Raw genomic sequence first — 18,624 nt, 5'->3', positions numbered from 1 at the left:
TTATTACTATAAAGTAGAAATCCTATTCTATACAGTATAGAATACTAGTAAAGACTGGTAGAAAGATAGTAAGAGAAAGCAGAACTATCTCCAGCTGCTGCCCGCAAAAATAGAGGGAAGCAGTAACAGAATTCTATCCCTTCTTCTAGCTACTACACAGCCTGTATGTGATCAGAATAGCTATCTACCTTAGAAACCAAATAGTCCGGGTGCAAGGTACCAAGAAAACACCCTTTAAGATATGGATAGAACACTTTCCAGAGATATCAAAGCTTTGAATTCCGTTCTCTAGAGTATGGTTCCATAGAAAGATCAAAAATAAGATAGAGCCACAAGCCATAGAATATGAGTTAAGCAGAAACCATTATTTGGTTATGGTAAAGAAAGATCAGAAGATCTACCGGGTGATAAATCCTATATTCCTAGAAGATAAGCAAGGTTTTATTAGCAAGGAAGCAGAAGTTCAAGATATTAGGAATAAATCTATATTCCAAAGAGACTTAGAAGTTCCTAGTATAGGAACAGGGAAAGGTATCATAGAGGTGCCTATAGAGAGCGCAGTAAATAATGCAAGTAATGAAGGTAGAAGCATTGGCAGCACAGTCAATACAAGCGCTGGAGGCACTGTTAGTGAGTATGGTATTAATGATAATAGAGCTGAAGTTAAAAGCAGCAGAATTAGATCTGAAGACAATCAGAGTTCTGATTTGACCTATCAGGATCCAGAGATTGAATCACTGATAAGCCAATCTGACTGGCCTATTTAACTAAGCCCAATAAGGCTAATTGCACCATCACCATCACCACTTCTGATATTAATTGAATCCTCTGATACACCACGACCAAGCCGAGTTCGGAAGCCTACTCAGGCAGTCATTAAGTCAAAGCAGACAGAGACTATCTATGGGCAAAAGCCATGAGCCCAGCGCCGCAGAGAAGAGAGAGAGACAGATAAGGATCCTTCTCCGCGGCTTACTGCAGAACAGCAGTAAATCAATAAAGTAGCTAATCTAGCTATAGCGCTAGAGCTTTACCTCAGTAATCAGGATACTTTTAAGGCCAAAGCTAATAAGAAGTTCAATGGGTATTCTATCCCTATTCTAAAGTCTTATAAAGAGACAGTCAAAAATCCCACCTATAGAGCTAAATAATCTAATTTAATTTAGAATCTAAAGATATATTAAAAGGCCTAAAGATCAGGCTGTGATATTAACTGGAAATATAGATTACCTGGAATAAGGATTCTATCTAGCTTGACCAAGAGTTCTATGCACGATCTATTTTAGAGAAATTTAGAATAACTGAATTAATATTTTAAGCTATTCTACTCAGCCCTAGTATTAATCTAGATAATAGATTATCTAGGAAGCTCACCCGTGATCTATATAGCAAGTTTAGAAAGATTATTAGATAACTTATATATCTAGCCGGTGATACCAGGCCTGATATTCAGTTTGCTATTAACTGATTAAGCCAGTATCTTGCAGATCCCCATGATATCCATCTCAGAGCTTTAAAACAGCTCCTGCGCTACATGAAAGGAACTATTGGCTATGGTATCACATACAGCGCAAAGGGGAGTAATAAGCTAGTGAGCTATTTAGATTTATCATATAGGAATGCCACAAACTATTAATCAACAAGTGCTTATATATTCATGATAGCAGGCAGACTGATTAGTTAATATAACAGGAAGCAACCTATTACTGCTATGTCAACTACCGAAGCAGAATATATTGCAGCTGCAGAGGCATTAAAGTAAGCTATCTAGGTCAGATACTTTCTAGTAGCTATTTAGAAGTACCCTAAAAAGCCAACTAATATAGGGATTGATAGCAAACTACTAACCCGATTAGGAATTGATTATCAAGGTGCTTTAGCGTTAGTATCTAATCCAGTCAATCATCTACACAGCAAGTATATTTGCATATGATATCATGCTATATGTGATGTTATTGAGCATGGCAATATCAAGCCATTCTACATGTCACGGGTAAGCCTTAGGCCTAGGGCCCCGATGGCAAGTTGCGATACTATATATACCACGCCTGGGAAATCAACTCCGATCGGAGTTGATCATAGTGGATCTTTTTACCTAGTGGGAAGCTGGAGTTGAAATAAGGTTCTATGATATAATATCAAGATCCTTAGACTAATAAGATAAAGACATTCAATACCTCTCCATATCAGTTCTATATTTTTGCTTTATTTCTTATTTAGGAAGCTATAATAGCTTCATTTCATTTGTTTCGGGGTATTGAACGAAGGGGAGTGATATGAATCTATAGGAGACACGTGATTACTTAGTGGCTTGGCCGGATCACCAACTCCTCAGCCCCTGAAGGCTTTACCAATCAGTAGAGAACAAGAAGCGCTCAAGATAGTTGATACAGTCGTCCATAGAATTGAGTATCTATCCGAATGGCATCCGGTCCTCAGTAGGCTACATATGTGTAGCTGATACAGCATCATTCTGCCCATCTTTCCCCTGAGATCACAACATTTATAAATGCATTATTGTCCATGTCCCGCTTGAAGACTATCCATCTTCAACCACGCCACATCAGCGGCCACCTTTGTCCTTGGCGATAAGTGACTTTCAACTTTTGAGTATTTCTGAAAACCTTGCTTCCAAACCTCCCATTTCCCCTGATTAAAAACCTCACTCACCACGCAGCCAGCTTCCCTAGGCAACATACACCATTGAAAAATCTCCTTGCCCAGAATATCGATCCAAGCCCCAGAAGCTGGAACATTGTAGTCCAGTTGATTCTCATTGGCCTCCGTATCAAATGTTCGATAGAAAGTCCGTAATGCATAGGTTTCTAGAGAGATAGTATGTAATCGAGTGAGGTGTGCTATCAACATGTTAAGAGATACCCATTCTTGTATGCACTGCTCTTTGTTCTTTTCCGCACCAGGCGTATCGGGACCTAGAAGTTACAAGTCAATGAATTGTATCTTACATAGCAACGCTGGTTTTGTACCGTTCCACCTTTCCCGCGTGTTCTTAGCAAAATCATATCTAAACCACTCAGCATCGGGAGTGGAAAGTTTCTGTAGAAATATGCGAATCACTTCTGTAAGGTCACTTGGATCTAGCGGCGAGATTGCGGCTGCTTCAAAAATGACGCCTTGTAGGTACTGTAGGAAGTCCCTGGGGTCGTCTTGTTTGTTAACCCTGGTAGCGATCAACGACGCAACTGCTTCAAGTCTGGTTATCGGCGAGCTCCCGCTGGGCAGTAGATTCTTAAATGCCATCAGGGCATCTTTGACAAATTTGAATGATGATTCAGCGTCAGGTTCAGCCCCAAAGTCTGTCTGCCATTCTTCCAGATATTTGGCAATCCACTTATCCATTTTCTAAGAGTTCGGTAGATTAATGTTTTGGGATCAGTTGTTCAGGACCCGTTTGCTTCTTGCTTTCCACACTCTAAGACCAAGCATCAGTGATTACGTCTTCATCTCCGAGGGTTCCTTGCCATTGGCATAACTTATGAATGTCACAGACACAGCAGTCTAGATACTTAATAGAACAGTAAACCTATAGTAGTATCGGCCTGTTATATGGAGTATTATCTCAGCAGAGCCAACTATGACATGAGCCAAGATCGAATAGAAAAACCAAACAGTTTTTTCTGGCAATCTCGCCCCTGTCAGGTGTCTTTGATCCTGGGGAAAATTTTACATACAACGTGACGCGAACAACGCAGACCAACCAACAATCATAATATGGCCCACCGGAGCCGGCTCGGCCTGTTGATTCAGCAACAGTTCATGTACAGAAGGCGCAGCATCGCATTATCATTCAACATGCCCTTCGTCTAATAGGTGGTCGCAAACCCATGGTGCCTGAGCCCCAGATCACTCGGTCTCTCGAGGCGCGGTTTGCCAAGATTATTGTGTGGGCCCTTAACTAGGGAAAGGTCGCGTTTCTCTTCGTCTATAGATTTTGGCGGCTGCTTTGCAAAATAAAACTTAAACCAGAGGAAAGAGAGACAGTGGAATTATCTTTCCAGGTTAAAATGTCGTTTTCGATATATTTGTCTCAAAAACAGCGCTCTTTACTTGTAGACTAACAGGGGAATGAGGCCGACAACATTTCATATAGATTTGTCTCAAAGTCATGGGTCTCACGGGGCTTCTGCTAACAATATTTTCGTGATGTCGGCGAACTACGGCACCTGGCAGGACCCACTATCAACAGGGATTCTACTATAGCGCGAATATCATTTTTGGCTTGGGGAGGGGTTGATTAGCATGCTTTCCAGTTGTGCTGGGAGCTGGCAAGCATTACACCAGGGAATCTGTAAGCACTGAACATACCTGCTCGTCAAAAAAATGTCAATTATACAAACGCCTTGTGTTGGATGATGCGTTTGAAAGAAACCAACATAGGCTCCTGCTCTTTTCAGTTTGTTCTGGTGATCAGGTCCGCATTTTCAGAATCGAAACACCGGCATGACAAAACCTGACATTCAACTAGAGGGATTTTCAAGAATCATCTCAAGGCTTGGGCCATTGCTTCTCGCCCCATGTAAGATACATCATAGCACATCTGATCCCTGTCGTTAAATATCACAAATTTCCTCGAAGGCTCGGTGCTGCATCCGGTGACAAATTCTACCCTTGGCAATTAGCATTATAAGAGGGTGTAAGACCCTCAAGTCCTTTATCCAAGTCATTGAACTTTCCTCAATAGCCCTGTGCAAAATACATAGCCTAAATTCAGCTCGCCTCACTTGCTTCCCTGAGACAATGAAGCTCTCCGTGCTCTCCATCATCTCTCTTTACCTGACCGGCACAGCCGTCGCCCGTCCAACCGCCACTACCCGCACTGTCCAGAACTCAAAAATAAACGAAAGCCATCTTCTCGCCCGTGAGGGTGGCCGGAAGTGTGGAAATCGTAAGTCGCAGCCCTATTATCATATCACGGACAAGCAAGAGTTCTGTACAGAAACATTAATCTACACACAACACGTAGACCAATATAGCTCAGAGAGTGAAACTAGGCCTTCGAGCAGGCGCTAGAATTTGTTCAGAACAATAAGAAAGCAAGGGCTAAGGACGGAAGTATGTCACCGCTAACTAATTACCCCGATCACACCCCTGTCTGTCCCTTACGGATCGCTGATACTTCTCAGGCCGATACCCGTACAAATACCTGAACCAGGGCGATGATGGACCCGAAGTCGAGTTTTCGGGACTCTGCGTCGAATCGGGCGCCAACTTGTTCGAGTGGCCAATTCTACGAAACGGAGAGCTTTTTGGTGACGAAGGGAGAAAAGTAAAGGGCGATGACCGGGTCATTGTTGCCACCTACAAGCCTCCAAATGACGCGCCCGAGGTTTCAACCTACTGTGGCATGATCACTCATGAAGGGGCCAGTCGGCAGGGTGGCTTTATCAAGTGCCAGTAAGCAGGAGACATAGGTGCATATTATTGTGTATCAGACCGTGTGAGATCGCGGCCACATCTGTCAGGTTACAGGTCATATAGGCGCGTTCGAATGCCAAGGTGGACGTTTAATAGTATAAGGTGTTTTAGGTACTGAGCTGCCTTGACTGCTTGGTCTGCTGCCTGGAGATATAGGGGTTTTAAGCTGCACAGTAATTTAAGCAAGAACCTGCTCAGGAATAAAAGGAGCTAATCCAGTTGCTCAAAAAGCACTGTAGATATTGCTGCTAGTAAAGACCTGTGTACGGGCCTTGGAATAGGCTCATAAAAAATTATTTTTATCAATATAATTGATTCCACAGTGCATTTTATATTCAACTGATTTTCTGTACGCCTTTTTTAGGGGCGAAAAGCAGGTAATATCAAGCGGTTAAAGCTTATAAGAAGCGTGGGCAGGCATGTAGATTGGTATAATATCATTCTCCGAGCAAATATGATTAAATTGAGGTGTAAGATAACTATTATAGCTATCAAGAATAAGTAGACAATATTGTCCTATAGATCAGCCTGTAGTAGCAGGTATAAAATAATTCTATAGCCAGTGTAGGCCAATTTCTTTGCTTGTCTAACTATTAGGACTTATTTCAATCCTCTAATCTAATAAAATATTTTGATTCTTGTACCAGGCCTCTATATACACTTTGCTTTTAAGAACAATACAGGGAGATAGAACCTATTCATTAGAACTTATATATTCTATGGAGGTAACCCATTCCCGTTTCCTCACTGTACAAAAAAAGGTTTCCCCTATATATCAGACCTAGTAACTACCTTAGCGGTAGCTACTAGACCTATTGTAAATCCGGTTTTATCAAAATTGTAGATATCACTTGATATAATACTATACTGCTGAATGACCTCATTTACCTGCTAGAACCAGGCACACAGAACCTTAGGATCTTCAGCTTAAGTATACTGATAGTTATATCTATATATAAAGCGCGTTTTCAGCTCAGGCCTGCTCCTAATAAAGATTGAAACCCAAATTTTGCCAATAGTAGTAGAAATAATAGTAAGATTATAATTAGGAAGCAGAAGAGTAGCTATTTCTTGTATATAAGCAGGCAGAGGACTTGCTCCACATCAATCTAGGGATATAATCCACTGTACAAGCGATTCTTCTTCAGAGATAGTCAATTTATGATTCTCTCAATACACTTGAGGCTTAAAATGCTTCCTTTTAAGCGATCAGTCAATGTAGAACAAGGCACATTATAAACTTCAGTAGCCTTCCAAATACTGTCAAATTGTTGGTTTTTAATAGCGGATATAGCCAGCAGGATCCTTCCTTCTTGTTCCACAAGAGATTTTGATGATTTAGGCATTTTTGGTGGTATGACTGGTTCTTGAATTGCTTCAAAATTTGAGGCGCGTACAAAACGCGTAGGGTGGCCGGATGACCCGGGAAATTTTGATTTTACACCATTTACTAAGGGGCGTGGTAGTAGTGCAGTGGATAAAGATGATTTGGTAGAGAAAGTGCTATCCCCACGCGGTTGAGACAGGGCGGGAGCACGCACCCGGCGGGAGAGGGGAGAACATCAAATATGGACCAATCAGCGGTGGCGCGGGTCAACCGAGCCCTCGGTTGACCACGCACTAGGGAATAGTGGACTAGATCGACATGACCTGATAGCAGCACGTGATCTACATAAAACAAGCAGAGCCTCTCGGTCGGAAGAGCTTTATCCGACTGTTCATAAGGCTGGCTCACGTGAAGCGTGGATGATCCTCCGATTAGTCCTGCCACAAGATTTCCAGACACCCTAGGCCTTATAGTATTTAGTACTATCAATCATATCCGAGTCAGGGATTTACCACCACACAATGACCACAAGGAACAAAAGAATTCTGAATCCCAATTAAGTCAACAGACTGAGGAAGAGATCCAGTAATGCAATAAAATCTCAACCGCAGTGGAGAATCCGAAACGATAATGATCATGACAATATGGAGCTATGGATCGCGATCCTTGTCGCTACTTGACCTAATAAGGAATGCTCGGAACGGAGTTTGGAAATATTTTTCATGTTAAATAAGCCGCCCAATGACAATCTAATATAAAGGGTGTCGACTGTCGCCCCGAGCGTGGGAGGTTGGCGGACCTCGGATCCCCTCTCCCAACTCGACCAGTTCCTCTGCCATCTGATCCCGTTACAAAATGAGCCTCTCCCCAAACAAAACTCGACACCAAGCTGAGAATGAACAACTAATGCCTGTAGGGATTTCATCGCATCAATCCCATAGGGCTCAAATGGATGCTTCTAAGCAAGCCATGCAGACATCATCTGCACAAATAGATCCACCGGCGAATGAGGGCATATATTCAATGGCAGTGACTCAAACGAAGCCATCCTTCGTTGCCAGGGTCCTTGACTACTGGGTGTGGGAGATCACATCTTGTGTGGGAGCTTTAGTGGCCCTTTTCGCCATTATTGGAGTGCTTCTTAAATACAACGGCAAGAGCATTCCAGATTGGCCCTACGGGATTACAGTCAACTCGGTCCTTTCCTGGATTGTGCAAGTTTTTAACGCATGCGTGCTTGGGGCAGTCTCGAAATGTATCAGCCAATTTAAATGGATCCACCTCAGCAAGGCCGATAGACCGCTGAGTGACATAGACCACTATGATTCGGCTAGCAGAGGTCCCCTCGGTTCCATAACATTTATTTGGAGATCCAAATTAAGGTTTGTTCTTCCCTTAATAACAGAAATATGAATTTGCTAAACTTATTCCTAGGCAATTGGCCTGTCTCGGTGCCCTGATTACGATTTTAGCGGTCTGTGTAGGCCCGTTTACGCAGCAAATGGTCCGAGTGGTTAACCACCGCGTTATCACTGACATACCGGCTTCTACCGCGCGAGCGCAGTCATATCTCGAGTCCGGATCTTTTACTATGACCAAGCAGGGAGGATCCCAGGGGCCCTCGAGCGGCATGCTGGCAACTATCTATGTCTCAATGTTTACAAATTCCAACTCATCAGAATATGCGTCCACTGCACCGTACACAAGTGTTCCTCCGGCTTGTCCTACCGGCGAGTGTGAGATTCCACCTTTTCAGTCAGTAGCAGTATGTTCCCACTGTGAGGATGTCTCGCTGTTTCTCTCATCTCGCTGCAATGAACAGTGCCCAGAAGAGATGACGCTATGCACCCATTCCCTTCCGACTGGTTTGCAGCTTGTGACCGGATATCCCAGTAGTTGGTCAGATGTGGAAATAGCCGGATATAATAGTACTAAATACCTCGTTACCGATACAGCTCAGGCGAGGGACCCTACTAAAGACATGCGCATAATCGCCAATACTGAGGACTTTGGAGAAAGTGCTTTTCTAAATGTTACCTCAATTGAAAAACCACGGGGAGCAAATATATCTCACGCAAGAGCCCTGCAGTGCTCACTATATTGGTGTGTAAAGACATTCTCTACTAGTATGCATAACGGCACAAAAGACGAGATACTTCTTAACACGTGGAATGATCCTAATGCCCATTTTTATCCTACACCACCATCGGAGAGGCTAGATATTCGACCTCCCAGACAAGGTTATCTTGATGCTTCAGATTTTTCAATTGATGGTATCGGCAACCAAGGATTAGTGGTATGGTTTCAGGAACAGTTTCACGTTTCCACCTCCTTTAACACAACTCAAACCGACTGCCAGAGTATTCAGAATATGAGTAATATTGAACAGGACTTCCTCACGAGTGATATATTTGAAACTCTATGGTATACAAATCTTCCGGACCTCCTTTCAATCTTATCAGTGAGGATGACGAACTATATACGCCAGGTTCCATTAGCGAAACAGTACCCTTTGCTTGCAACCTTCGGACCTATTGAAGGCGCAGGTCGCGCAAATGGGACCTCATATACTGGGCAGACGCAGATACGAGTGGTTTGGGCGTGGATAACGTTCCCTGCTCTCTTGATTCTTTTAACAGTGGCATTTTTGGCTATCACCGCAATCAAAACCAAAATGGGGAGACTAGAAGTGTGGAAATCGTCTACAATCCCGCTACTTTGCTCCGGACTGGACGAGCAGTCACAGCAAACGATCCGTGCCCAGGGACACCTGGTTCAAATGAACAAAATGACAGATCAACTCCATGTTCGATTGTGGAAGGGAGATATGGGTTCCTATGGCAACAAATGGCAGCTACAGGCTCAATAACTGGGTAGTCAACAGAGAGCGTAACCTTCATCCCTTTTTATTCTACACGGCAGGGCTGAATACGCATAGTTTCCAGGAAGGATATATAAATAAATATATACACAAAGTTAAAAGAGTCATAATTGTTAAATTTAAGTTAGCAATCTTACTCAAACAACCTGCATCTATATAGATCTTGTGATGCGAAATTATATATATAACGATATATGCTTTAGTGCATGTAATATGCATGAAGACTATCCATATATAGAGGAGATTTATCAGAAGGCTCTACAAAATAAACAAAGAGCAACCATTAGATAAAGAGTAATCATCTAAATAAATTGAACTATTCCTAACTAGATATGAATTACTGGGTTTTAGAGATTAACAAAGAGCTTGATCCCCAGCTTAATCGATGGATTGTGGACTAGTATAGCCGAGCCAACATTATATATAGAGTTAGGGAATCTCAGCAATTAAGCCAGGGCATTGAGAAATGAACACCCGTGCCGATATTTAGTATAACTGTCACAGATTGAATATCGATTCAGCCTGATGGCCGTACAGGATACCCTGACCCAGGTGCATGGACAATCGGCCATCGATGAGGAACATCAAGCCATCAACGGTTTGGTTTTCAACGGGAAATCTGACCCCTTTACATACAGGGCCTTCAGCTATAAATTAGAGAATCGTTGGTAGTAGTAGGAGATCAAGAATCAGTCTTCTGTCTGAATAGTATCTACTGCCTGCCTTTGATCTTTCTCTCCTAGCCTACGTATCCTTACCTAGTTGACAGGTCTTCTACCCTAAATAGTAGATGCCCTTGGCAATAACTCTATCATTGTGTATCTATATAATTTACCTCTAAAGCCGACGGCTTCGCCTTTTCCAAAAAACTGAAGTGCTTTTACATTCGAAATGCACTTTATAATCTTCCATTTTCGGGAAACTAATACATATGACCATAGGGTGTGGAGAACAGGACTTCCCGTCCGCTCAGCCGTACTTAAGCCCAGTATAGAACGTGGTCAACCCCCAGAAAGCCCCTCTGCCTCTAAAGCAGCGGCGTGATGCTTTTAGTATGAGTGCTGGTGATGTGGGTGAGGCCTCTACGGGACCCCATCACCCCTGGTGATGATGGCTCTCCAGTTGGGGGGGGGGTGACGAAGGCTAACCCAGCAGCCAAGCACACGAGCAAACGGTGATTCAGCTGTTTTAAATGGGCTCTGCGCCCTGAAGATTGAAAGATGAACTTGATTGTCGCTGAATCCATACAAAGATCAAATCCTCTTAGCTCCTCCCTCTGTGATCGCACGTGACATCATATGACTATAGCTTCTGAAGATGCCAAGTTGCAAAAACTACTTGAGGAGCACCAGAGACGTGCAGAGTCACGTGGCTTTACTCTGGAATATCAAAGTGAGCAAGAAAAGAAAGAAAATGTTATATGTTTTCCAAGACTAGCACCGGCAACTTATAGTATGATCGGGCAGTACTCTAATAGACTTTGTATCCTCTTCCGTTAAGTGTATGGTGGTAACTCTTAACTATTCTTTAGATGGAGACTTTCTCGCAAGGAGAGTGGAACAAAAAACTTCTCTAAGGATAAACTAGATCCTTCTCCACAAATTCTAAAGCTTTTTATAGAGTTTTACATTGCTACTCAAAAGAATATGCCCTCACAGAAGACAGCATGCCATTTTTTTACCAGCTTGACCTCAAAACGGGAGCGTGAGACGTCCAGAAAACCTCCTATAGAAGTAAAGAAAGATATTCTTAATATATGTGACTTAACACACCTGCATACTCAACGCTAATATGATTCTTCTTAGTTCATACAAAATAACCTAACTAGCAAGTATGCCCTTCTAACGGAACCTAGGGCACGCTTCCTTATTAATGCTAAGGATATTGAATACCTGCTTCACCATTTATTCGGTGACGATACGCATAACTATATGCGTGAACAGGCATGAGTCCAAACTGGAAGTGCGCTTGCTCTCTTTACCGGTTCAGGGTCCAGAGCTGGTATAATTATAGAATCAAGTTCTTATCAAAATATAAATAAGTGTCTCTACTATAAGATCTGTTCCTGTAGCGCCTACTGAAAGATTCAGTTCTCTAACTCTTATACAAAGCATCCCTTATTCCAGATAAAATAGAGCAATCAGGCTAGGACAGTGAAGCAATAGATAATAATTGATCCTAAGTTCCTTAAAGAATGGCGCTACCAGGACAATATAAATATGTAGGCTATTTCCCTCCTTACATTCCCCATGCCACCCTGCTCTCAAGACTACTATTATTTAGTCTGGGGCTTACTGTGCTCTAGGCCTAAAACTTTGTTCAGGGAGCATCTAATCCTCGGAATGAATTTTATCCTTTAGGTTATCATCCATAGTATTGTAGATTGTGCATTCAAGGGCATATCCTCTGTCGAGAAGTTACTGGCCTAAAGACCTCTAAAGAGAAGAGAATCATGGACTCCGCAGTAAACTGAGACTGCTAGAGAACTCCCTTTTTTCTGAATGGTCACTCCAAACAGACCAAGTACAGACAAAGCAGTGATATTCTCCTCGTTAAGACACAATTTCACAAGTCTAGCGCAAAGAGATGGTTTTAGGGACCTACTACGTGTCCACGGAATCAGAGCAGAGCTCGTAAATAGGGTAGACCGTAAGCTGGCACCGCCTAATTCATCCCTCTTCCCTTTACTTTCTGATTTCCCTGTCTTTGCATTGATGACTCTCGAGTGCTGATTGCACTTGACCATCAAGATCATAACACATTCCTCAAATATCAGGCTCCGCTCAAGGCATTGGATATGCAAGCTTTGATGTACAGCATGGAACCAGACTTTGAGTGCCGAGATATGGAACAGAGCATGGCGCATCATCATAACCTTAATATCCCTCTTCGCCTTGATACTGTGACTCTATTTGAGTTCAAACATGACAACAAAATTGTTGGCCTAAATATAAGGATCGCCGATCTATCCTGAAGGATTGCAGGCCAGCCTAGTATTCACAAATCACTGGCAGAAGAACAATCCAGGCTATACACACAGAAAGCAAAAAAGCTTCAGGCAAAGTAACCTAAATATATTTTACAGTAATAGAATAAATACTATAAAGAATATATTTCTAGAAAGGGATTCACTGAACATGATATAATAAACCTATTCAAGATTTACGCTAAACATCCCCTGACTAGAACTCGCTTATGTAAAAATCTGTTTAAAGAGATGCCTCTCGATAGTGGGGTGAGAAGACAATGCCTGCAGGACATGGTCAGTCTCTGCACCATAACTGAGAGAGTTATATACTATCCTGGGTTAATCCCTATTGATAGGCAATGTCTGATCTGCTAAAAACCTATAGAAAGATTTGTACCCGCTTTGCTTTAAAAGCTATAGAGATTGACAAGTTACTAGTGTTGCCTGGTAACTGTAAAATTATATAAAGAATATTCTACAATGCCGGAGGAAGATATTAGATACTGCTCCTTATTAACAGTGCTATAAGAGTGGCAAGAGAGCTTACTGCCATATCTAATAAAACTTCATTCAGTTCTGCTACTTATGCGCACAGCTGTTATATAGTGAAGAAGACTGGAATCAGTACTGTGGTATTTATTTAGCTAATCTAAAATCCCGGTGTGGCCTGCTAACATTCCGCTACACACTAGTAGCTCCTGGATTCTGCTTCTTCTGTCTAGGGAAGAGTAATAAGAGAACAGATAAGCGTTTTAAGCAATAGCTAAACAAGACCATACTCTTGAATCATATTAATAGTTATCTCTCTCTACTACTGTCCGGGAACCCAGTATCTTGCCCTTATCCCTGTTACTCTAGGAAGCAGTATAGCAGTATCCTAGAGTTTTGGCATTATCTTTTTGATATATATTCCATTAAGAAGCCTCGCTCTAAGTACGTGATTAGAAAAAGACATTGGAGTTTAGAAGCTAAAGAGTCAAAGACTGTCCAGGAGAACCAGCCGGTTAAGAAAGAGAAAAGAAGAAAATTGGTCTAAGTCCTATTATTAATTTAAAAGATCAAAATACTAAATCCTAAGTATATCTTGAAGATGCTGTCATGCGACAATGGCTTGATGACCTACCTAGTGCTGCGCAAGGAATGATTGCAGTGGACTTAACTGTCAATAAGGTGCGGGGAAAGGCCAGGAAAGATGGCCAGTCAAGAATTAAGAAAGCTGCTCAATCGGATGTGCCACATCGACGACCTTCTACTGATGCGGGCGTCATGAGGCATGCAGCACAGGCACAGGTCACTTGTGGGTTGGCAAATTTCTTCCATGATCTACACCTTTAAATTCATCTTCAGTGGCGTGTCATTTCCTAACTACAGGCAATGCACTAGCTGCATCACAGCATCACAAGTGTTCTATTCATATCAACATACACCTGAGGTGCTTCGATTCATTATGTCGTTGTTATGCAAGAGCAAGGTGATATTGGAAGGATCTGAAATAAGATATATGTCACTCCTAGCAGTTGTATATAGGCAGGATCAGAGGAGAGCGTGGGTAGTGTGGAGAGAACACTTTGGCAAGATTTTGGTGAGGGATTCGCGTAGTGTATGCTCAAAAATAAAGGAATGAAGTTTTCCTTGGTAATCTTGCATGCGACGGTAAACCTCTTCTCTCCCTTCGGTTAGTGCTCAATATGGAAAAAGCTCCTATGTTGAGGATCAGGACGCCAAGTCCCATTACAATGGCAGAGCTAATCGACAGGCAACACATCCTTCAGGCTCTAAGAAACTTGAATGAGTTCATGGCCCAGGGGGACCGAACCCTTTTAAGGATACCAAGTGAACTTACCTATTTGCATGTCCCACTGATATAAAGTAGAAGGAAGCCAAACCCTCAACTTGCACCTGTTGGAGATCCGGGTGGCCTGCCAGAGCTGAGTCGCTTAGACAGAGGTTCCATGCCCGGGAGAAATATAGTAGGTGATTGAGTTTATGTCCCGAATTGTTCCACTGCACGAGCTGATGGTATCTGGCCGCGATAGCGAACACCAAGTTCAAAACAGCGAGCCACTTTCTCCCTAGGCGCACGTGAAACTTACAGTAAAACGCCTGGTATTGCCTCAAAAACAGAATCCTGCTGATAATGGGACCCTAATTATCGAAAGGGTTTATGAATACAGTGCGTCCCGAAAATACTGCCCATACACCTTAAGGAACGGGGGAACGTATCACAATAATGGTGACGCACTGGAAATAGCACAAGCAGAATTAGTAACCGCACAACAACATATGCAAACAGACGTCGGCATGCCGTACCCAGGTATAAGGTGGGTCAGAAAGTATAATCAGACCTGTAGAATATACATAACAGGCTGACCGAGCAAGAAGTTGGACAAACAACATACAAAGTTCACAGTAACAGATATCATAGGAGATCATTATTACGGACTCAATACTCCCCCAAGTATTTACGATATCTTTCATATATCCCTCTTGCGTCCGGCGAGTGAGAATTCCCTCCAGAGTCTGCAACAGATTGATTATCAACCTCCCCCGTTATAGTCGATGACATTGGGCAGTATGTTGTCGATATTCTAGATGAACGAGAAAGACTGGTTGGCAGTGGATACCGACATGAGTTCCTTATCAAATGCCTCGGGTATCAGGATGTATGTTGGGAACCAGTCAGGGGCTTCGAGACAGGTGCGTTGGATAAGCCAGAGAGATGGAATGCTGCAAATGGTACTTCTCCTCCAGCCACCCGGCACTGCCGGATGGGCTGATGGAAAAGTCTGAATAATGGTGATAGGAGGCAAAGAGAGAAAAAGGGGTGCTCGGGCAGGAAGCAAAGAGATTGAGAAAAGATTAATAGCGAATACAATGGTGGATGGACGGTATTATACAAGGAGACACAGAAAGACAGACTTACCTACGGGTCACCTGATGATGGCTCATCAAGCAGATTATCGCACCGCATTAACACTACATGTAAGTGATGCATGAAACCCGCAGGGAGATCCCGCACGCGCGAGAGAGACACGGCGTTGGAGGGAGAGAAGGGCGGACGCAAGCTCGGTGAGACGCTCCTCAAGTAAATATCTGTTTTTGGGCCAAATCGATCTCGCACCCTGAATCTCTCCTAGTTGGATACCCTTGAATTAAAATACCATTCCCCGGCTTTTTTGGGCAGATAGCCTGGACCAGAACGTCCAGGGATCTATCGGATCGGCGCGTAAGCATGAACCTATAATATGTCCCAGCAGGAATGAAAGAGATAACAATGATGACGACGATGAGGACAACAATGGGGATTATAAAACAAAGCAAACAAGCATGGTGCAAAATGAATCTGGACATTTCCAAAGAGCATGGTGTATTTGAGTACAATTTAACGACTGCCGCTAACCAAGACAATCAATATGAACAAACTCAGGACGCGGATTAGCGCACAGCGGCCAGATCTGTAGAAGTCGAGAGCGGACCGAGCTCTACGGCTGTTGGAGAACAATCAGTCCAGGTAGAATGAAACTAGAACTAAGACAGAATAAGGGGAAAAGAGGAAGAAAAAAAGGAATAGAGATGGAGTAGGGTAGGTTAGATAGATGATTGTAATAAAAGAAAAAGGTAAACATATACTAGTAATGCCTAGGGGGAAAAGCGACGCTGGTTCAAATAAAGGGGAACTTTCAAAGTATTCCAGTTCCTGATCTACAGATTGATGGATTATAACTAGCAGCGACCTCGAATGACTTGGACGATGATCTTATGTCAAGTGTGTCTTGCTTAGAATAAGATCACTTAATTGATTTAAGGTAGAAAAAATAGCAGTCATTCGCACATTTTAAAGCAACTAGTGCATCTTTTTCTTTCTATACTCACAAACAAGCTGTCAGGATGAACATCTTGAAGACCTCCGGAATCTCTCGAGCAGCGACATAAGTAACAGTAAACCCCTTCGATTCCAGCAACTGCTTCGCCTTTTCAAGACTTCCCTCCAGGTCACTCACCTCCATTACAATATTCCGTATTTTCTTCCAGTCCGCATCGTCAAGCCCACCTAGCACTTCCAACTCGGTACCCTCAACATCAATCTTAAGAAGATCAATTGCCGCGACATTGCTATGGTCGCGACTAAGAAAATATGACAACCGATTAACCGGAACCGTGATCTCTGTAGCACCCCCGAATATACCATCTGACAAAGTGTAGCCGCAAGTTTCTTGAAAGAGCTGAATCTGGTGCCTCTTCTCTTCAATATTTAACGTAGAACTGCCGGGCCCCCTGGGAAAGTAAGTGAATACCGCAGTGCAGGCCTGAGCGCCCAAGGCGTAAGGGTACACTATAACATCTGTGGCATTATGCAAAGCTAGGTTTTTCTTCAACGTCTCGAGTGTTTCCGGTGCCGGTTCGAAAGCAAGGATCTTGGAAAGTGGATGTTTTTCTTTCATGTATAGAGAGAAAAGTCCGATGTTGGCACCTGCATCAACGACGAATGGTGCTTCCGGGAGTACTGGTCCGTCATAGTCATGATTCTCGAAGATCTCCCTGTAGATGAATTGTGCTTCGAGTTCTCCGCTGCTATAGCAGGAGAAGTTATCTGCTAGTTTCACGAGGCGGGGAGCCATGTCTGTTTACCAAGCCGGACTTGATAGACCCTGACTGTAGGGTGATAGTATTGTGAGGTTGTTCTGGGGAGGAGATTGATGTACTACCCAGTTATATTTCATGCAGACGTGTGGGAAAAAGCTGTTTTATTTGCTAAGAATGGAACGCCCGATCTTTCATTTTAAACAATTCCCCCTTCACATTATTCCGGATTAAGAAGGGGCATTCCTTCACGGGGCGTTGTTAGCTATCTCAAAAACTTCAAAGCATTGAAGTGCTCTGGACTAAACCGGATTGAAGGTTTCTTGTTGGTTGGGAATTCTGGCTGGCGGTTTCTGATTGGGCCGGGTCGAGTTGGATGACCTTGGCTGGTATGCGGATAAATTAAGGGGTGTTGTGATTAACGTAAGTCACCGCCCAACACCTGCCACCAACCAACCAACGCCCCGCACTTTGCTCACTGACTGTTCAACTGAACAACTTCAACGCCACATATCTCAGTCAAAATGGCTCCGATTGATAGAGTGCTGGAGACAATCGCTTTATTGAAGCCAGGAGAATCATTTTCATATACCGCGAAACGCGCTGGCCCGTGACCTACTACCTCTCGAAGGATAACCGGACGTGCTGCCTAAGTGAAATGCCTAAAGTAACGAAGTTGAGCACTAATGTGGGTCAGTCATCACCTGCCGCACGTCAACGCCCTGCCGGGACAGGTGATGGCACTTCCTGGCCTGGTAAGGTGCCTTCCCGTCTGGGGATAGTGCCTCGCCGCCCCGTCTCACGCCGCTTTTACGAGATTCGCCCAACCCGAAGAATATCTATATAAGACCGCAGTACGTCCCTCAACCGACGGCACACTTCCTCTTCTCTTTCCCTCTTCCTCGCCTTCAACCCCCCTGGCCCCCAATTTCCGTTTCTTTCTCTCTTTCCGTTTGCCCGATACACAGCCCCCTTCAGGAATGTGCCGTGCGATCCGGTCATCGCCCGCAAATCGCCAACCCTGTGGCCCTCCTGCCCAACTAGTCATACGTCTCGACTGCAACATTACCATTACAGGGCTGCGGGCCATTTTATTCCCCTACTCGTATAGAAACCTCATGAGTCTGCCTGGTGTTCCCTTATATGTGGAGGAAATCTAACACTGTCCAAGTCTCTCTTGCAATTTGGTCTCCTGTGGCATTTCCGCCAATTTTCGTCCTCTTGCTACAGTCACTCAATCCTCAGTATCCTCGTATCTAATGTAATGCCCCACTTGGTGTTCTGGGCCGCCATCCCGATGTTGTGCTCGAAGCTGCGCCATTTTCCCACCGGGCGTGGGCTCAATCTCCTCCACTGATGTAACCTAGTGATACTACTTTCTGCAGCTGATATGGGTGACCAGTAGCGAAATTGGCGCATTGTTCTAGGCTA

At 43.5% G+C, this 18,624-nt stretch overlaps 4 protein-coding genes across 4 annotated transcripts; 2 read left to right on the top strand and 2 right to left on the bottom strand.

Annotated features, from left to right (window-relative positions):
- Positions 1 to 2,514: 2,514 nt before the first annotated feature.
- On the bottom strand, positions 2,515 to 3,360 carry BDW43DRAFT_308669 (uncharacterized protein; the record flags this gene model as incomplete). Its single annotated transcript, XM_032046543.1, has 2 exons — positions 2,515 to 2,933; positions 2,988 to 3,360. The coding sequence occupies 2 exons, from the start codon at positions 3,358 to 3,360 to the stop codon at positions 2,515 to 2,517; spliced, it is 792 nt and encodes a 263-aa protein (XP_031902695.1).
- Positions 3,361 to 4,758: 1,398 nt separating this feature from the next.
- BDW43DRAFT_308668 (uncharacterized protein) lies at positions 4,759 to 5,419 on the top strand (the record flags this gene model as incomplete). Its single annotated transcript, XM_032046542.1, has 2 exons — positions 4,759 to 4,906; positions 5,145 to 5,419. 2 exons carry the CDS (start codon positions 4,759 to 4,761, stop codon positions 5,417 to 5,419), a joined length of 423 nt encoding a protein of 140 aa, XP_031902694.1.
- A 2,062-nt stretch (positions 5,420 to 7,481) lies between these two features.
- BDW43DRAFT_268471 (DUF3176 domain-containing protein) lies at positions 7,482 to 9,883 on the top strand. The gene is made up of 2 exons (XM_032041126.1): positions 7,482 to 8,145; positions 8,198 to 9,883. The coding sequence occupies exons 1-2, from the start codon at positions 7,619 to 7,621 to the stop codon at positions 9,630 to 9,632; spliced, it is 1,962 nt and encodes a 653-aa protein (XP_031902693.1). The 5' UTR covers positions 7,482 to 7,618; the 3' UTR covers positions 9,633 to 9,883.
- A 6,598-nt stretch (positions 9,884 to 16,481) lies between these two features.
- BDW43DRAFT_317824 (FkbM family methyltransferase) lies at positions 16,482 to 17,618 on the bottom strand (the record flags this gene model as incomplete). The annotated part of the gene is made up of 1 exon (XM_032048585.1): positions 16,482 to 17,618. The coding sequence occupies exon 1, from the start codon at positions 17,229 to 17,231 to the stop codon at positions 16,482 to 16,484; it is 750 nt and encodes a 249-aa protein (XP_031902692.1). The 5' UTR covers positions 17,232 to 17,618.
- Positions 17,619 to 18,624: the final 1,006 nt, after the last annotated feature.

The sequence above is a fragment of the Aspergillus alliaceus genome (assembly GCF_009176365.1).
Source record: "Aspergillus alliaceus strain CBS 536.65 unplaced genomic scaffold BDW43scaffold_10, whole genome shotgun sequence".
Taxonomy (NCBI): Eukaryota; Fungi; Ascomycota; class Eurotiomycetes; order Eurotiales; family Aspergillaceae; genus Aspergillus; species Aspergillus alliaceus.
Note: the sequence above shows the minus strand (reverse complement) of the source record. Positions and strands in the feature narration are given on the sequence as shown.

Bases quoted from the DNA above. Each gene is read 5' to 3' on its own strand.
- BDW43DRAFT_268471 (XM_032041126.1), top strand. From the start codon at position 7,619: ATGAGCCTCTCCCCAAACAAAACTCGACACCAAGCTGAGAATGAACAA. The intron at 8,146-8,197 runs GTTTGTTCTTCC...ACTTATTCCTAG, and splicing joins ATTTGGAGATCCAAATTAAG to GCAATTGGCCTGTCTCGGTG.